The sequence below is a fragment of the Bos indicus x Bos taurus genome, chromosome 5 (assembly GCF_003369695.1).
Source record: "Bos indicus x Bos taurus breed Angus x Brahman F1 hybrid chromosome 5, Bos_hybrid_MaternalHap_v2.0, whole genome shotgun sequence".
NCBI classification, from domain to species: Eukaryota; Metazoa; Chordata; class Mammalia; order Artiodactyla; family Bovidae; genus Bos; species Bos indicus x Bos taurus.
Genome location: NC_040080.1, coordinates 50,454,860 through 50,472,445, shown reverse-complemented (window position 1 = coordinate 50,472,445; position 17,586 = coordinate 50,454,860). Strand labels below are relative to the sequence as shown.

General features: G+C 40.0%; 1 protein-coding gene across 1 annotated transcript in view; it reads left to right on the top strand.

The window, feature by feature from the left end:
• Positions 1–17,586, top strand: part of POLR3B (RNA polymerase III subunit B) — a 115,773-nt gene that overhangs the window by 43,869 nt on the left and 54,318 nt on the right. Inside the window, exons 13-18 of the mRNA XM_027541892.1 lie at positions 3,838–3,999; positions 6,748–6,948; positions 9,062–9,224; positions 10,469–10,622; positions 16,281–16,355; positions 16,908–17,006. Of these exons, the coding sequence (XP_027397693.1) occupies positions 3,838–3,999; positions 6,748–6,948; positions 9,062–9,224; positions 10,469–10,622; positions 16,281–16,355; positions 16,908–17,006 (854 nt within the window). The remainder of the gene's footprint in view (positions 1–3,837; positions 4,000–6,747; positions 6,949–9,061; positions 9,225–10,468; positions 10,623–16,280; positions 16,356–16,907; positions 17,007–17,586) is intronic.

Below are 17,586 nucleotides of genomic sequence, written 5' to 3'. Positions count from 1 at the left end.
TAACCCTTTATCCATCCTACTTATCAAGGCTATTGTATGAGTTTTCTTTTTTTAAAAAATTAACCTTCTTATTCATATTTTCTCTATGAAAGAGTTTCTGCAAATCGGATTGTCCAGTCATGGAATCGAGTTAAACCTTCAGCTTAACTGAAGAGTGTCAAACTAGTTTCCCAAGTATTTGTACATTGCATTGTATGTAAGACCTGATGGTCTCTATCCCGTGACTTAGTGTGAAAGTTGAAAAATTTTAGTCTTGTCTAGTGGGTGCAATGGAGAAGGCAATGGCACCCCACTCCAGTACTCTTGCCTGGAAAATCCCATGGACAGAGGAGCCTGGTGGGCTGCAGTCCATGGGGTTGCTAAGAGTTGGACACAACTGAGCAACTTCACTTTCACTTTTCACTTTCATGCATTGGAGAAGGAAATGGCAACCCACTCCAGTGTTCTTGCCTGGAGAATCCCAGGGACAGGGGAGCCTGGTGGGCTGCTGTCTCTGGGGTCACACAGAGTCGGACATGACTGAAGCGACTTAGCAGTAGCAGCAGCAGTGGATGCAAAGTGCTATCTCCTTGTGGGCTTAATTTGCATTTCCTTCATTGCTAATGAAGTTGAGTCTTTATGTTTCATGTACTTATTGATCATTTCTGCTTTTTTCTTAAATATCTTTTGGGTTGTTTGTATTTTCCTTAATTTTAAGATTATATGGGTGTACTTTGGATCCAGTTTTTTATGAGTTACATGTGTTGCTGGTATCTTCTTCCAGTTTGTATTTTTTTTTACTATTATGGGATCTTTTAATTATAGAAGTTTGTCATTTTAATTGCATTCAATTTTGTCAGTCCTTTCTTCTTTTCAGTTGTACTTCTTATACTTTAAACTTATGCCTTTGTTATTTGTTCTTTAGTCTATCTGGAATGGATTTTTGTGTGTAGAGTGAAGTAAGGAAAGGAGTTTCATTTGTTTTTTTTTTGTTTTGTTTTGTTTTTTAATTTTTTTTTCTTTTTAAATTTTATTTTATTTTTAAACTTTACAATATTGTATTGGTTCTGCCATATATCAAAATGAATCTGCCGCAGGCATACATGTGTTCGCCATCCTGAACCCTCCTTCCTGTTCCCTTCCCATACCATCCCTCTGGGTCATCCCAGTGCACCAGCCCCAAGCATCCATGAAATGAATAACTGATTTCCCTAGCATCATTTATTTGTAGTCTTTCATTTCCTTACAGATCTAAAATGCTAAATGCTAAAATAAAATGTCTTTACCATATAACGAATTTTAATATATGTGTTGTTATATTTCTGGACTTTTTGTTCTGTTGATTGGTAAGTTTATCTATACATTAATCAGTTCACTTGCCTTCTTTTTCAGGATTGTCTGTCTGCTCTAGAGTCTTAGCTTTTCCATATTAATTTTAGAGTTAGCCTCCATTTTCATTAAAAACCTGGGGATTTTGATTAGTTGCACTGGAATTGTAAATCAATTTGGGGAAAACTAGTAATCTTAAAATAGTCTTCTCATCCATGAATATTTTCTTCGTTTAGGTTTTCTTTGATGTCTTTCAATAAAGATTTGTAATTTTCTCCATGAAAGCTTTGCACCTCTTTTGTTAGACTTACTCCTTAGTATGTTAGGGGTTTATTTTGGTAGATATTTGTAATATAAATATTAATAAGAAAAACCTCAAACCTATATAAAAATTAGCTTCCATGTTTTAATCACACATCTTTGGCTATCATCAATAGAAGTTAATCTGGTTTTATCTATGTCCTCTTCAACTCTTTTCCTACTCCCCCCATTCCACAAATTCAGTTGTTTAAACAAATCCAAACCATCAAATCATTTTAGCATTTCAAATAATCAAATCACATTGTATAAGTACTTAAAAATGTGTCTCTAAAAGATATAATTTTTAAAAATCATAACATCATTTTCACACATAAAATTTTTAAAGAATAAATTGCTTAATGTCATTAAGCATCAATATCATCACTCATCAAATTTGAATATTATATATTCAGATTTCCCTGATTTCTTTATATTGTTGTTTAAAGTAGGATTATTCAAATAGAATCCAAACATGTTTCACATATTGCATTCAGTTGATGTCTCTTAAATTCCTTTTTTTCAGTATGTATTCTGTGTGTGTCTGTCTATCTTTGAAAAAACTGGACCTTTTTTGGTTTTGCTTCTACGCCTCTCTCAGTGTGAGTTACCTTTGCCTGGGATCCTCGGCAGAAGGGTTTCCTGCCTTTTCTCCAGTGACTTAAGGGTTTCTTCTCATGTAAGAGGAAGTCCAGGGAAGTAGATAGAGTTTTGTTGCTTGTTGCAACAAAGGGGTCGTTCTCAGGTCTTCTTTCTCCTTCCAGTCTTTCCTGAGCATTCGTGGAATGAACTTGCAAGTGTGGATCCTGTCGTGTCTGGAGCGAGGAAGAATTCTAAGCTTTCGGGATAACTCACGTTTGGCATTGTAGCAGTCCTGAACATTTTAGCTGATGTCCTCTTTTACGGCACACTCCTGCTCTGTCACGTGTCCCATCTCTCCTTAGAGAGGCTTGACGCCTTTGCAGTTTAGTTCCCCTGGTTGCCTTACAACTTACCTCTTGGTTAGAGTCAAGAAGTTTTATGATTTTGTAGATTCATCTTTTTTAAAAAAGGTTATCAGTTTGGGAAGGATGTTGTCTTGTGGCTTTCTGCATTCTAGGTGGAAGCAGAACTTGCAAAATCTTTCTTAAGCTTTCCCCTTCCCCTCCAAGGTGTAATCTCCAACCTGATTTTTATGGTGTTTGTGTCTTTCCTTTTCATTTTGCCTGCTAGTTATCCTTCCTAAACAATATAGCTGATTATTGTGCTGGGTTTTGAACCCTATATAGAGTCACATCATATATATTCTTTTGGGTCTGGCTTCTTTCACTCGATATTATATTTTTAAGATTTAGCCATAAAAAAAAAAAAAAAAAAAAGATTTAGCCTTGATTTTGTGGCCAGTTATTTTTTTGTCCATTTTCAATGCTCTGTAGTATTCTGTTATATGAATATACTACAATTTGTCTAACTAAATAGTGTTTTTATGGTATCCAGTTTTTAACTGATACAAATAGTGCTGCTTTGAACATCTTGTATATGTACTGTGATGCACATAAAGACATTTCTGTAGGGTAGTGATTCTCAGGGGTACCCTTCCCCCACCAGCAACAGTGGCATTCCTAGAACTTGTTAGAAATGAAAATTCTTGGGTTCTACCGTAGACTTATGGAAGCATATACCAGAGGGGTGTGGCCAGCAATTTGTGTTTTAATAATCCCTCAATGTGATTACATGCAGGTTAAAGTTTGAGAACCATGGCTATAGAGGATGTCCTTATGAGAGGAACTTTGGGGCCTAGGGATGGGCAGAAACTACAAACTGGTTGTTAGTAGTTATACCAGTTCCATTTTTACCAGTGATGCAGGAAGGTTCAAATGGCACCCATCCTTGGTGCTGGCAGAATTTTTAATATTAATTCTTCTCCCCTGATCTTTTGTGGATTTTAATAGCCTTTATTTGTGAAGTTAAAAATTAGGTCAGTGGAAACTTAGTCTGGGAGTGGCTGGTCTAAATGTCTTTGAATGCAGGGATTATGTCATCATCTTCACTTGTATTTTCAACACCAAGCATAGTGATAAGTACATATATAAGTACATGTTTATCATGTTGAATTTTTAAAATGTGTTTTCCCCAGTTTTAAGCAGTTTTTCCATCAGTTTTTTTAAGCAAAGTTTAATAAAGACCTAAAATGTAGTAAATAAGCTAGTGATGCATTTTGAAAGTTTACCATATACTTTTTTTTTTCTTTAGCTTTTATCTCTTCTTTTTGAAGATTTGTTCAAAAAATTTAATTCTGAAATGAAGAAGATTGCAGATCAGGTGATTCCTAAACAAAGAGCAGCCCAGTTTGATGTCGTGAAACACATGCGTCAGGACCAGATTACCAATGGCATGGTGAATGCCATTTCAACTGTAAGTCTTTGATCCCTCGGGCAGAGTTTTGTAACTTATTTGTACATCTGTTCAGTGGGAAATTTAAAGTATTTTGAGAATCTAGGTGGGGAAAAAAAAATTTATAATACACATGTATATTTATTTGAGGATGCTACAAGTCACAAATTTTCTTCTTTGAAATATCTGCAGTTGAAATCAGTAGAAATTTTGCTGCTATATGACTGTATTGCCAAATTATATTTCCTGTTACAATTTACTGAGGCAATAAGGAAATAGATACACTCTTCCATAAAGGAAAAAATCTTTCAGTTTAACCATTAATAACCATTCTTTCAATGGATACTTTACCCCATTTTTTCTGTAATAAAGCTGACATATTGCAAGTAGGTTTACTAATGACAACTTTTGTCCGAAACATTGTAAAACGTTTCATTGCACTGTAGGTTCATAGTCCTCAAAGGGCTCTCAGCTGTTCTCATGTGAGCAGTGAATTCAGGCCGCAGCAGCTGCTGTGTATTCAGGGCCTCTGGCTGTTCATCAGGGGTTATCAGATAGGTTTTTGCTCCCTTTCTTAAAGCGTAACATCTATAGGTCTATCTGATAAAGTCTGGTTCACGTTTTGTATGCCAGACATAAAATTAGTTTTATGGATGGGATTTGGTCCCAACAAAAGAAGAGTATATCAGCAGCTGACTTGCCGCCCTGTCTGACTTGAGAAATGTGCAGCAGGTCTGTGTGAGCAGCCCCCACTGTGACAGGTCCATCCAGACTGGAGGCGGCCTGGCCTCTGTGCCTCTCTGGGCCCGTCACAGTCGTGAGGCCCAAACTTGTCTGGAAGTAGATTCCTGGATATTTGAAAAGAAGCCTCCAAAGAGCACTCAAACACACTTTGTTAGAGTGACTTTTCCTTGCTTTCTGACGCTTTATTTTCAGGTCAGAATAGCTGTTTTGAGTAGTTGTATTGCCCCCAATGACACCTTATTAACTCTGGGAGCAGACTGCTTATTAGGAAAATCAGTAGTGGGCCTTGTTGTGGGTGAACACCAATCTGTAGGCAACTGGAAAAAGATGGGTTCCATTGTTGAGACTTCACCTTCCAGGACAGAGGGTCTGAGTTCAACTCCTGGTCAGGGACCTAAGATCCCACATGTCTAGTAGCCAAAAAACAAAAAATATAGAACAGAAGCAATATTGTAACAAATTCAATAAAGCCTTAAAGGTGGTCACCATAAAAAAATCTTAAAAATTGTGAGTGTTGTCATATGTAGAATATTTTCAACAAATAAATTTTCTCAGAGGAGCAGTTTTAGCCCTTTGTCTGTTTCTCCTCTCTCCCTTTTTAAAAAAAAGAATATTGGAACAAATTATCTTGCTGAATGTCTTGACTTCATCCCCATCTACTTCTTATTTGCCAGCAGCTGCTTAGTTCTCTGCTGAATGTTTGTGTATCTTCCTTGCTCTTCTTGGTCATAAGTCAGTTCACTAGGTTCATTCTCATTCAAAGCATACAAGGAGTTAACTGAGCAGTATGAGGAGTTAACTTGTGAGATAAACGTGTTTGCTCTGTTTCTCTGCTTTGTAATGCATTGTTTCTTCCTAGGTTTTAGCTTTTTTTCCACTCTATCAAAACTCAAGTTTTTGAAGTGATAGATCTTCACTGTAATAGTGACTAAACTTTAGTTTGTGAGGAGCTCCTCTGAAGTCACATATTTAAATTCAGACAGATGAATTTTTCTACTAGGAAGGATTTTAATCTGGTATCTGGGAATCCGCCCCTGAAATTGAATTAAAAATTTGTATTTGTGGTCCTGTGTGCATTTTTCTCAAGAGAACAGTCATAGCTTTCATTAGATTATCAAAAGGAAAATGAAGAACCACTGTTTAGCAGGTTTAAGTTTTTTCCCTTTTGAATCAGAAATATTGAATCAATCATTTTTTGACATTTTATTTTCTACTTTGTTTTTTCTTTGCATACTGTTTTCTGTTGATTCATGTTACCATGAGTTGAAAATTTGATTCCTAACCTTGATCTTTAAATTATCCTTGAGAATATTTAATGTGTACAATTAATGCTTCTGTAAAATAATATATTTAATGTATTTCAGTACTTCTAATGCATTTGAAGTAAAGTAAATTTAAGGCTTAAGATTTATTTCATATAAATCTATTTTAAGATTGACATGATAACCAAAGAAGATATATTTATTAATGTGAATATGTGTAATTTTTATCCTTGATTAAGAAGCCTATATTATTCATTTTCCCTGATAACTGCTATTAGAGTCTTTTTTTTTCTCTTGCTATATTTTTCTCTAATTAAAACTAATTTTGGAAGGCATCCAGATAACGGCACATTCCAACATGAAATTATCTCTTTGAGCTTCAGGCTCATTTTACCTTAAATATGTGTAGAAATTGGTAGTATTCTATTAGTTAGCTTATTGCTTCCAGTGAAAATCTCTGGTTGAACTGGCTTGTTCAGAATGTAATTAGTTCTTTAGGAAATACCTGCTCTGATGTGATAATGTCAATCCATTGAACCATTCTGAGGTTGGTTGCTAGATATAGGTAATATTCCTTAAATTCCTATAAAACCCCAGTGAGTAACTTGGCTAGATTTTAATTGTGATTTTTGATTTCTGAATATATATCATGACTCTAATTTCACAAATAAGCAGTTCCTGTGCAGAGCCTCTCAGAATGACTTCAGGGTGTCAGGCAGCACGAGCGGTCCGGGGTAGTCTCATGTCTCTCCTCTCTCTTCAGGGCAATTGGTCTCTAAAGAGATTTAAAATGGATCGCCAGGGTGTGACTCAGGTGCTGTCTCGCTTGTCATATATATCCGCACTGGGGATGATGACGAGAATCTCTTCCCAGTTCGAGAAAACAAGAAAAGTGAGTGGTCCTCGATCCCTCCAGCCATCGCAGTGGGGCATGCTGTGCCCTTCAGACACTCCTGAAGGAGAGGTAAGGTCCCTGAGGGTCTCCACTGTGTCAGAGGTAATGGCTGTTCTGCTCCTGTCCCGTTCCCCCCAGGCTGTATCCTCTCTGGGGTCAGCCATTTATCTGTCAGAGAAGTGTTGATGCAGCCTGTGAGAACATCAGTGTCATTCCCAAACAGTACCTCCAGAAGCCTTTGATTTACTATTAATAGCTCACCTAAAGAGGGGATTCCCTGGTGGCCCAGAGGTAAAGAATCCGCCTGCAATACGGGAGACCTGGGTTTATCCTTGGGTTGGTACGGTGTCCTGGAGAAGGGTATGGCCACCCACTGTAGTATTCTTGCCTGGAGAATTCCATGGACAGAGAAGCCTGGCAGGGTACAGTCCAGGGGTTGCACAAGACTCAGACACGACTGAGTAACACTTTTACTTTCTTTTCTCACCTAAAGAGACATATGGGCCAAATTTTCTTGCTTGTTTTATTTTATCCCAAGAGTCAAACCACTCAGTGAATAAGGGATAAGAATAGGAAGGAAAATTGGGAGACTCATCACCTTTGCTCACGAGGAGCTCTTTTTAAACAACTCCTTATTTTCCTTGACTCTTCTTAGAGGACGTTAAAGTCATAGCTGCAGCCATCCAGAAGCATACAGTCCAAGACTTAAAGTGGATTCCTGCTTACTTATATAGGAAATGTAAGCAGTTACCTAAACACTAAACCAAGGAGTTTAAATTGGTTTACATCAAGACACCAGCTACTTCCTGTGTCATGGCTCTTTCTCCTTTTTGTTAGCTATCATTGGTTTCACTTGATCTTATTCCTTCTAACTTGTAAACGTCTGGTGGAAGGAACCATGTTAGGTTCACCATTGTATCCCAGGCTCCTCAGTCCAGAGCCTCATTCTGAGTAGAGGTCCCATAAATATATGCTGAATGAATAAATTACTTAATTAGGACAAGTAAAAGATGTATGTTTCGAAGTATAGGAATTTGTTATGACTTGGGAGAGGTGAAAAATAGAAGTCTATACAGGGTTATAATTTTTAGAAATTATCATTTTTCTCCTAATTTATTTTAAACCATATGGAAAGTCATGCTAAAATTGTGCTGCTTGTCAAATTTGCCTAGTATATACATCTTGAGCTTTGGGACACCAAGTTCCCCAGAGCTTGCTTCAGCTAATCTCATAAAGAAACTGTTTTGTGTATCACTACAAAAGATGGTTTTTAAGAATTAAAGATGTAATCTTTAAATATCACATGTGTCTCAAGTGGCTTTTTTTTTCTTAATTTGTTGTATTAAGTCCTTCTTTATGTTTGCTTTAAATTTTTTTCATGGGTTGTGTAGAAGTTTAAAAGAATGTTTTTTCATCTCCTTTTTACTTTGGAATAATTTTAGATATACCAAAAAAATTCCAAAAGTAGTGCAGAGAGTTTCCATGATCGTTCACCTAGATTCCCTAAATGTGATGTCTTATGTAACTATAGTATGTAATTATATTTATCAACCTCATGAAATTAGCATTGGTAACAGTATTGTAGTCTCTAGACCTTATTCAGATTTTGCCAATCGTCCTGTTTTTTCTGATCCCAAGATTGCACTTTCAGTTGTCAAGTTTCCTTAGTCTCTTAATCTGGAGCAGTTTGTTCAGCCTTTCTTTATTTTTTAAGACCAAGAAGCTTACAGAGTACTGGCCAGTTATTTTGCAGACTCACTCTTATTTCAGGCCAGAAGTTTTATGTTCATGTGTTCACAATTATCAGTGTTTTTCTTTACTCTTTTTACACAACATCATCTAAATGACTATGATATACTATTGTTGGGAAATAAAAATTTAGGTAAATCAGTTTCTTTGGGGAGGGGACATTTATAATGCCATCTCATTTCCAGTTCAAATAGTACTGAGCATTTCTGTGGCTAAATCTATATTTATATCCTTGTTTGTGACTTTAGTATCAGTTCCTCTGAAATAAAGGGTAGGTGCCTCCTTCAGGCTTTGTATGAACCTCCGAAGTGTTCCCTGTGAGGCTGCACTTCTGTGCCTTGTTGCCAGCAGAGTGGTGAGCTATATTCAGACACAGACCGTATTTTGTGTTGTTCGTGTTCATTCTTAGACATGACTATCTTTTGTTTTTTAGGCATGTGGTTTGGTTAAAAACTTGGCCCTTATGACACACATCACGACTGACATGGAAGATGGACCCATTGTCAAATTAGCCAGTAACTTGGGAGTAGAAGATGTGAACTTATTGTGTGGGGAAGAGCTCTCTTACCCAAATGTGTTTCTCGTCTTCCTCAATGGTGAGTCTGTTGGGGAGGCATGTTGATCCTAAACAATCTGTGGGGGAAGGGGAAGGAATTGACTATGTATTTAAAGCACAAATATACTTTTAATTCTGCAGTCAAATTCTCTGCCACTGAGCTCTACTCCCTAAATATACCTTAGTTCTGGATCCAGGTTGGCCTTAACTGAAAGGTAGAAAAAATGGTAACAAACACTTCTTCCATTGACTGGGTCACCCAGGTTCTGAGATGATTTGGCTGTCAGAGCTAAAGGTAAAGGTGCAGAGACCCTGTGGCAGCTGCCAGTGTATCCTCAGTGGAACGAGGTTCAACATGATATTCTTAAGTTCAAGTTAAATATGTGAGGTGTTCTGCAGAAATAATCAGGTCAGCCCTTAGAGTGAGATGACTTGTCTTCAGCCACTGAGTGAGTGAGTGTCAGCAGGCTCTGCAGGAGGGTCCCTTTCCTTCCGCTCCATCTCCACGTGCTGCTGTCTCACACCCTCCCCATCCCCTCAGGGTCCCCCAGAGACGCTGCAGCAGGTGTGGCTTGGTGGCCTGGGTGTCTGTCCCCTGCCTGGGGTGCTGCACGTGCTCGTCCTCACCTCAGGCCCCACATCTTCTCCCCCTCCTTCCTGCTCTGGGAGGGCTTCACCATTTACTGTTATGCTGGTAGGAAGGAAATGGGGCCGTTCACTGCCTGCCTGGTCAGTGAATTCTGGCAGCTCACACTGAATGTGACCTTATCTGCCACATTCACCCAGTACCTCCCTGAATCCTCCCACTCACCCTGGGAGCCCAAGTCTGTTCTCTTCATCTCTCAGATAATGACAACAATAGCAGCTTCATGATAGCAATTACTCAGTGCTGTGTCCAGTTCTAAGTACTTTACAGGAGATCAGCTCATTTAATCCTCACATGAACACAGTGGAATGATAGAGCCAGGGTTCAACTCCAGGGCTCTGGAGCCCAAGTTCATGGCCCTGCACAGTGCTGACAGAAAAGGAGACAGACTGACTTCACCAGCGATATGCACTCAGCATATGGTAGGGCCAGCTCTGGTTTTGAGTCCCCTGGACTGCCCTTGACCCCTCAACCCCTCCACTCTGTTGCTTTCTCCAGCCTTGTGGACTGGCTGCAGCCTTAGTAACAGTATTTCCAAATGACTGCTCACTGCTGGTTATTGTTTTTATTGAGTAGATATTTTAAGTCCATTCGATGTATTTTTTATTTCAATCTTGAACATTCTTATTTCTGTTTAGGTAACATCCTGGGTGTCATTCGAGATCACAAGAAGCTGGTGAATACATTTCGACTGATGCGAAGAGCAGGCTATATCAATGAGTTTGTTTCCATCTCAACAAATCTGACAGATCGATGTGTCTATATTTCCTCTGATGGAGGAAGGCTGTGCAGGTAGGTGTGGCTGGAAATAGTTAAGATCTCTTTATTTACTTTTGAAGGAAATGGACTTGTTTTTATTTTAAAAGTTGCTTTAACCTTTTTCATTGTTAAGATAAATTTAATTCAGTTAGCAAACACTTCATGAATATGCATATTGGCTACTGGGGATTCAGAGATTAATGGGAGTCAATCTCTGCCCTCAGAGAACTCAGTCTGCTGGGAAAGGCAGAAATAATTAGTAATAACAACCAACTGTGAAGAGAGCTGAGCGCCAAAGAATTGATGCTTTTGAACTGTGGTGTTAGAGAAGACTCTTGAGAGTCCCTTGGACTGCAAGATCCAACCAGTCCATCCTAAAGGAGATCAGCCCTGGGTGTTCATTGGAAGGACTGATGCTGAAGCTGAGACTCCAGTACTTTGGCCACCTCATGCGAAGAGTTGACTCATTGGAAAAGACCCTGATGCTGGGAGGGATTGGGGGCAGGAGAAGGGGACGACAGAGGATGAGGTGGCTGGATGGCATCACTGACTCGATGGACATGAGTTTGGGTGAACGCCGGGAGTTGGTGATGGACAGGGAGGCCTGGTGTGCTGCGATTCATGGGGTCGCAAAGAGTTGGACACGACTGAGCGACTGAACTGAACTGATGTGAGTAGTAAGTGCTAGCCATTATGCTGCTACTGCTAAGTCGCTTCAGTCGTGTCCGACTCTGTGCGACCCCATGGACTGCAGCCCACCAGGCTCCTCCGTCCATGGGCTTTTCCAGGCAAGAGTACTGGAGTGGGGTGCCATTTCCTTCTGCTCTGTTTGTAAGGCTTTAACCACATTCAACCCTATGAGGTTGGATTATTATTTTCATTTAACAAATGAGGTACTGGAATTTGGTGAGACTAAATTACCCAAAGCCAGATGGTGGTGGAGACTGTTTTTTACTGGAAAGTTCTTAGAATTCATTTTACTCCAGTAATCCTGATTTTACCCACTCTATTCTGGTGCTCTGATCTGAGCTTTAAAGGATGCTGAAGTCCTTATTGCCAAATTCAGACTTAAATTGAAGAAAGTAGGGAAAACCACTAGACCATTCAGGTATGACCCAAATCAAATCCCTTATGATTATACAGTGTAAGTGAGAAATAGATTTAAGGGCCTAGATCTGATAGATAGAATGCCTGATGAACTATGGACTGAGGTTCGTGATGTTGTACAGGAGACAGGGATCAAGACCATCCCCATGGAAAAGAAATGCAAAAAGGCAAAATGGCTGTCTGGGGAGGCCTTACAAATAGCTGTGGAAAGAAGAGAAGCGAAAAGCAAAGGAGAAAAGGAAAGATATAAGCATCTGAATGCAAAGTTCCAAAGAATAGCAAGAAGAGATAAGAAAGCCTTCTTCAGCGATCAATGCAAAGAAAGAAGAAAACAACAGAATGGGAAAGGCTAGAGATCTCTTCAAGATTAAAGATACCAAGGGAACATTTCCTGCAAAGATGGGCTCAATAAAGGACAGAAATGGTATGGAGCTAACAGAAGCAGAAGATATCAAGAAGAGGTGGCAAGAATACACAGAAGAACTGTACAAAAAAGATCTTTATGACCCAGATAATCACGATGGTGTGATCACTGACCTAGAGCCAACATCCTGGAATGTGAAGTCAAGTGGGCCTTAGAAAGCATCACTACGAACAAAGCTAGCGGAGGTGATGGAATTCCAGTGGAGCTATTTCAAATCCTGAAAGATGATGCTGTGAAAGTGCTGCACTCAATATGCCAGTAAATTTGGAAAGCTCAGCAGTGGCCACAGGACTGGAAAAGGTCAGTTTTCATTCCAATCCTAAAGAAAGGCAATACCAAAGAATGCTCAAACTACCGCACAGTTGGACTCATCTCACACGCTAGTAAAGTACTGCTCAAAATTCTCCAAGCCAGGCTTCAGCAATATGTGAACCGTGAACTTCCTGATGTTCAAACTGGTTTTAGAAAAGGCAGAGGAACCAGAGATCAAATTGCCAACATCCGGTGGATCATCAAAAAGGCTAGATAGTTCCAGAAAAACATCTATTTCTGCTTTATTGACTGTGCCAAAGCTTTTGACTGTGTGGATCACAATGAACTGTGGAAAATTCTTCAAGAGATGGGAATACCAGACCACCTGATCTGCCTCTTGAGAAATTTGTGTGCAGGTCAGGAAGCAACAGTTAGAACTGGACGTGGAACAACAGACTGGTTCCAAATAGGAAAAGAAATACGTCAAGGCTGTATATTGTCACCCTGTTTATTTAACTTATATGCAGAGTACATCATGAGAAACGCTGGACTTGAAGAAAAGTCAGCTAGAATCAAGATTGCCGGGAGAAATATCAATAACCTCAGATATGCATATGACACCACCCTTATGGCAGAAAGTGAAGAGGAACTAAAAAGCCTCTTGAGAGTGAAAGTGGAGAGTGAAAAAGTTGGCTTAAAGCTCAACATTCAGAAAACGAAGATCACGGCATCTGGTCCCGTCACTTCATGGGAAATAGATGGGGAAACAGTGCAAACAGTGTCAGACTTTATTTATTTGGGCTCCAAAATCACTGCAGATGGTGACTGCAGCCTTGAAATTAAAAGACACTTATTCCTTGGAAGGAAAGTTATGACCAACCTAGACAGCATATTCAAAAGCAGAGACATTACTTTGCCCACAAAGGTTCGTCTAGTCAAGGCTATGGTTTTTCCTGTGGTCATGTATGGATGTGAGAGTAGGACTGTGAAGAAAGCTGAGTGCCGAAGAATTGACGCTTTTGAACTGTGGTGTTGGAGAAGACTCTTGAGAGTCCCTTGGACTGCCAGGAGATCCAACCAGTCCATTCTGAAGGAGATCAGCCCTGGGTGTTCTTTGGAAGGAATGATGCTAAAGCTGAAACTCCAGTACTTTGGCCACCTCATGCGAAGAGTTGACTCATTAGAAAAGACTCTGATGCTGGGAAGGATTGGGGGCAGGAGGAGAAGGGGACGACGGAGGATGAGATGGCTGGATGGCATCACTGACTCTATGGTCGTGAGTCTGGGTGAACTCTGGGAGTTGGTGATGGACAGGGAGGCCTGGAGTACTGCGATTCATGGGGTCGCAAAGAGTCGGACATGACTGAGCGACTGAACTGAACTGAACAGACTTCCCTGGTGGTCCAGTGGCTAAGACTCTGAGCTCCCAATGCAGGGGGCCTGGGTTTGATTCCTGGTCAGGGACTAGATCCTGCATGCTGCAACTTAGGACCCAGTGCAGCCAAATAAAATAAACTAAAAATAAACCTAAGTAGAATAAACAAAAGCCCAAGTCCTTTGGGGGAACAAAGAGGTGGGGGTTGAGTACTGTTGCTTTAAAGGAAAAAGGCTCAGGAATGGCAAGAAAGAAAACGTGGCAGCACAAAGAGATGACACCACGTTAGAGCCTTAGAAGAGCAGGTGCCTTGTAATCACTTGGAAGATGTTTAGGGCCTGTTTCGTTCAGCTGTGTCAGAGACAGGGCCACAGAGACCAGTATGACATGGTGTCTGGTGCTTTGGGGGTATGCAGGGACCTCGGCTGAGGATGTCACCTTGTTTCCCAGGCCTTCACTCAGTTCACCGGAGTCTCTCCTTGAGGGCCTCAGATGGTGTGAGGGCGCAAGTCGCTGAGCTTGCAATGGTTGGGGAGGTGGCAGGAGCTGCCAAGTCTGACAGCTGGGAACCTGGACTGCCTTTGCCTATGTCTGTCCAGCCTCCCTTTCTCCTTCTAGTTGCTCTCCTTGTTTTCCTTAGGATTGCCCTTCCCCACTGGCAGTCTTCTTAGGTTGGTCAGTCAGGTGCTGTCTCTTGCTCAGCCAAAGATCAGGCATATGACCCAAGCCAGGACAGTCAGACTCTCTTTGGAGAGCTTGAATCCCAAGGAGAATAACTGAGAGCAAGACGTGGTCAGAACAGATTCATCTTGGCAGCAGTGCATGCAGGAGACTGCCCACTCCCCCTGCCTTTCTGGATCTTTGGGACTGTTCTGGCTCCTTTTCTTTCTGAAGCTGAGCCTTGTACCTTTTTATTTCATTCTTATTTTTCTAGTAAGTTTTGAGCCTTTTAGTAAATTCCTTAAAATTTTCTTCTACTTAGTTTTTAGTAAATTCCATCTTTGCTTAAATTAGCCTGCATTGGTTCCTATTCTCTGCAATCAAAAAGGCCTAATTGAAGCTTATACCCATGTTTGAATCCTGATGTTCCACTTATTGACTCATGTGACTCTTGAGTTTATTACTTAAGTCTCTGGGCCTTGATTTTTCTCATCAGTAAAGATGTAAATAACAATGCCTTCCTAGGATTGATACAAGGTGTGGTAAGTGCCTTGTAGGGTGCTAGGCAAACACGGGGTACTTATAGCCACTAACATGGTCCAGTTAAGGGTGGGGAAAACACTGACATTTTCTCGATTACTCTTTTTTTAAGATGTTTTACTACATCCAATATAATATGGCATAGCCTAAAAAGAAAACTAGTTCTTTTTTTAGAAGTGATTTTATAATGACCCAACATAGATTTGGCAAGAAGAGTTAGTAGAATTTTTGGAATAAAGTGAAAGATAACTGAGGTGGCTTAGTGCAGTCCCTGCCCTCGCCTATCCCTGCTCTGTCACCGCTTCTCAGTCGCTTGTCCTGAGCTAAACTGCAGCCCCACCTGGGGAAGCGTGGGGTTCCTGCTTCCCTGATGAGAGGAGCAGCCAGGACTTCAAGGTAGCATCCAGTCATCTTCAGCACCTTGTTTCCCCCTTTTGTAATCGTGCAACTCCTCCCCTTAACTGTCTCCAGGTGCTCATTAGTCCCGAAGGGCGCGTGGACCTGAGGGTGGGGTGCACACGTGCGTGCCGGCCACTGGCTCCTCTGCAGGAACCGCTTGTCCAAATAGCAACAGCCCTTGACGATCAAGCCACGCGCCATGCTTTGTGTCGGTGTTTCCTCGCGGAAGCGGAGCCCTCGAAGGCAGGTTCCCACTGCAGTTACGGGTTAATCTATCAGAACGTGTGGACCGAGCCTCTCTGCCTTACTTAAACCCATGATATCACTAAAAATCACAAAGTGAGAAAGCTTTATTCTCTTCAGCTCATACCCACTCTTTGGTTGTACGTAGCTTTAAGTACCCTGCTAGTGTCGTCCTGTGATCCTGTTTATCCTGAAGCAAAAGCACTCTAGACAGCTGGCGGTCATCAGACCTTCACTGAAAACGCCACTGTTTTTCTCAGTGACTGTTCTCTCTGACTGCTGACTTCTCCATATTCCCAGCATGAAATCAGAAGACATTTTTGGTATGATGGCTGCATTTACAAAAACATATGATATTTAAGGTATTAAAGTTGTTTTTTTTTTTTTTTTGCTAGACTTTATCAGGTATTATTTCACATTGCTTTCTCATTCAAATGCTTTCTCATTCAAAACCAAATATTTCCAAAGATACCTGGACGAAGTAACTGTGTGTGTGAACACGTGCTTGTGCATGGGCTGGTGTATATGTAAGAGAAAATAGGCCCCTGTGCTCTCACACTTGTAAAAAATACCTGGTGTCCTCAGACAACCCAGAAGCATGTCTATAGCTTCCCTCACTTCACTGTAGTGAATTTATTGGTTTTATTCTTCTGTTGAACTATTGCTGTAAAGCTGTTCTTTTCTCTTCCAGACCCTATATAATTGTAAAGAAACAGAAACCTGCAGTCACAAATAAGCATATGGAAGAGCTGGCTCAGGGGTACAGGTAAGTAGCCAAAAGCAAAACTTCTCAGTCTCCTTAAGACTCATTTATGGGATCTAAACGGAAGTAATGGTGTTTGAGCTGAGCTTTTACGAAAAGCGTATTTTCAGTTTTAGTCTCTTAATTCCTCTCTACCAAATATAACAACCTGTTAAAAACCTTTTCTCTGTGTGAGCTTGCTTGGACATAGTAAAAATGTTTATCAGTTTAGATAATGCAGATTATAGAATGTTGGTGTAAATCAGCACAGATGAAGTAGTAGGAGAAAGTTATGTTGATGTAGATACTGGGTCTCTCATCATATAGGACTTTTTAAATCACAGAAGGTATTTTTAAAAGCGGGACCAGATTAACAAGAATCACAAATTTTTCTAATATTTTGGTGATTTGTGATAACTGTGGTCTAAGAATAATATGTTTCAAGTATCCCAGTGTATTCTTTTTGGGAGAGAAGAATGCTTTGAGGCTAAATGAAAGCACATATCTTCCATTATTGCATATAAAATATGGCAGTAAAATGCTTTTTAAGTGTCCATTTCACCAATATTTTCTCAGGAATTTTGAAGATTTCTTACATGAGAGTCTGGTTGAATACTTAGATGTGAATGAAGAAAATGACTGTAACATCGCACTCTATGAACATACAATTAATAAGTAAGTAGGATCCATAACAGCCATAATTAAACCTGTTCTGATGTTAGACACAGCCTCCTTTTTACATTTCATCTTCAGTTCTGTTGTGTATTCTTAGTAGGAACTGTTAGGAGTATTCTGTTTTATAATGAAGCATAATCCATTGCTTATCCCAAGAGTATCACAGAACTGCTAACAAATAATCTTTAGATTTAATTATCCTTCCATTTCATTTTACACATAGTGTGTATTTCTTAAAAGGAATTGCTTCTCTGACTTCGATTACTGACAAAAATTGAACTAACGAATCACGCCATGTAATGGTGTGTATATCTCTAAGGGTTGATTTTGTCAGTGGATATCTGAATTCCTGTTGTCATTGCAGAAATTCCCTATGTTGTTTTGCTGTAAAGATATCTCTAAACTTAAGTACAATATTGACATGAAATGTTAATGTGTCCACAGTGTTTCTTCTAGAACAGTGATATTTTTAGAAATATCTGTGTTCCATTTGAAATATATTAAAAGACATTTATGTCACTTGCTGTCAGATGCTTGTGGCTAAGGTACCACTTTGGGCTTTCCTGATAGCTTAGTAGGT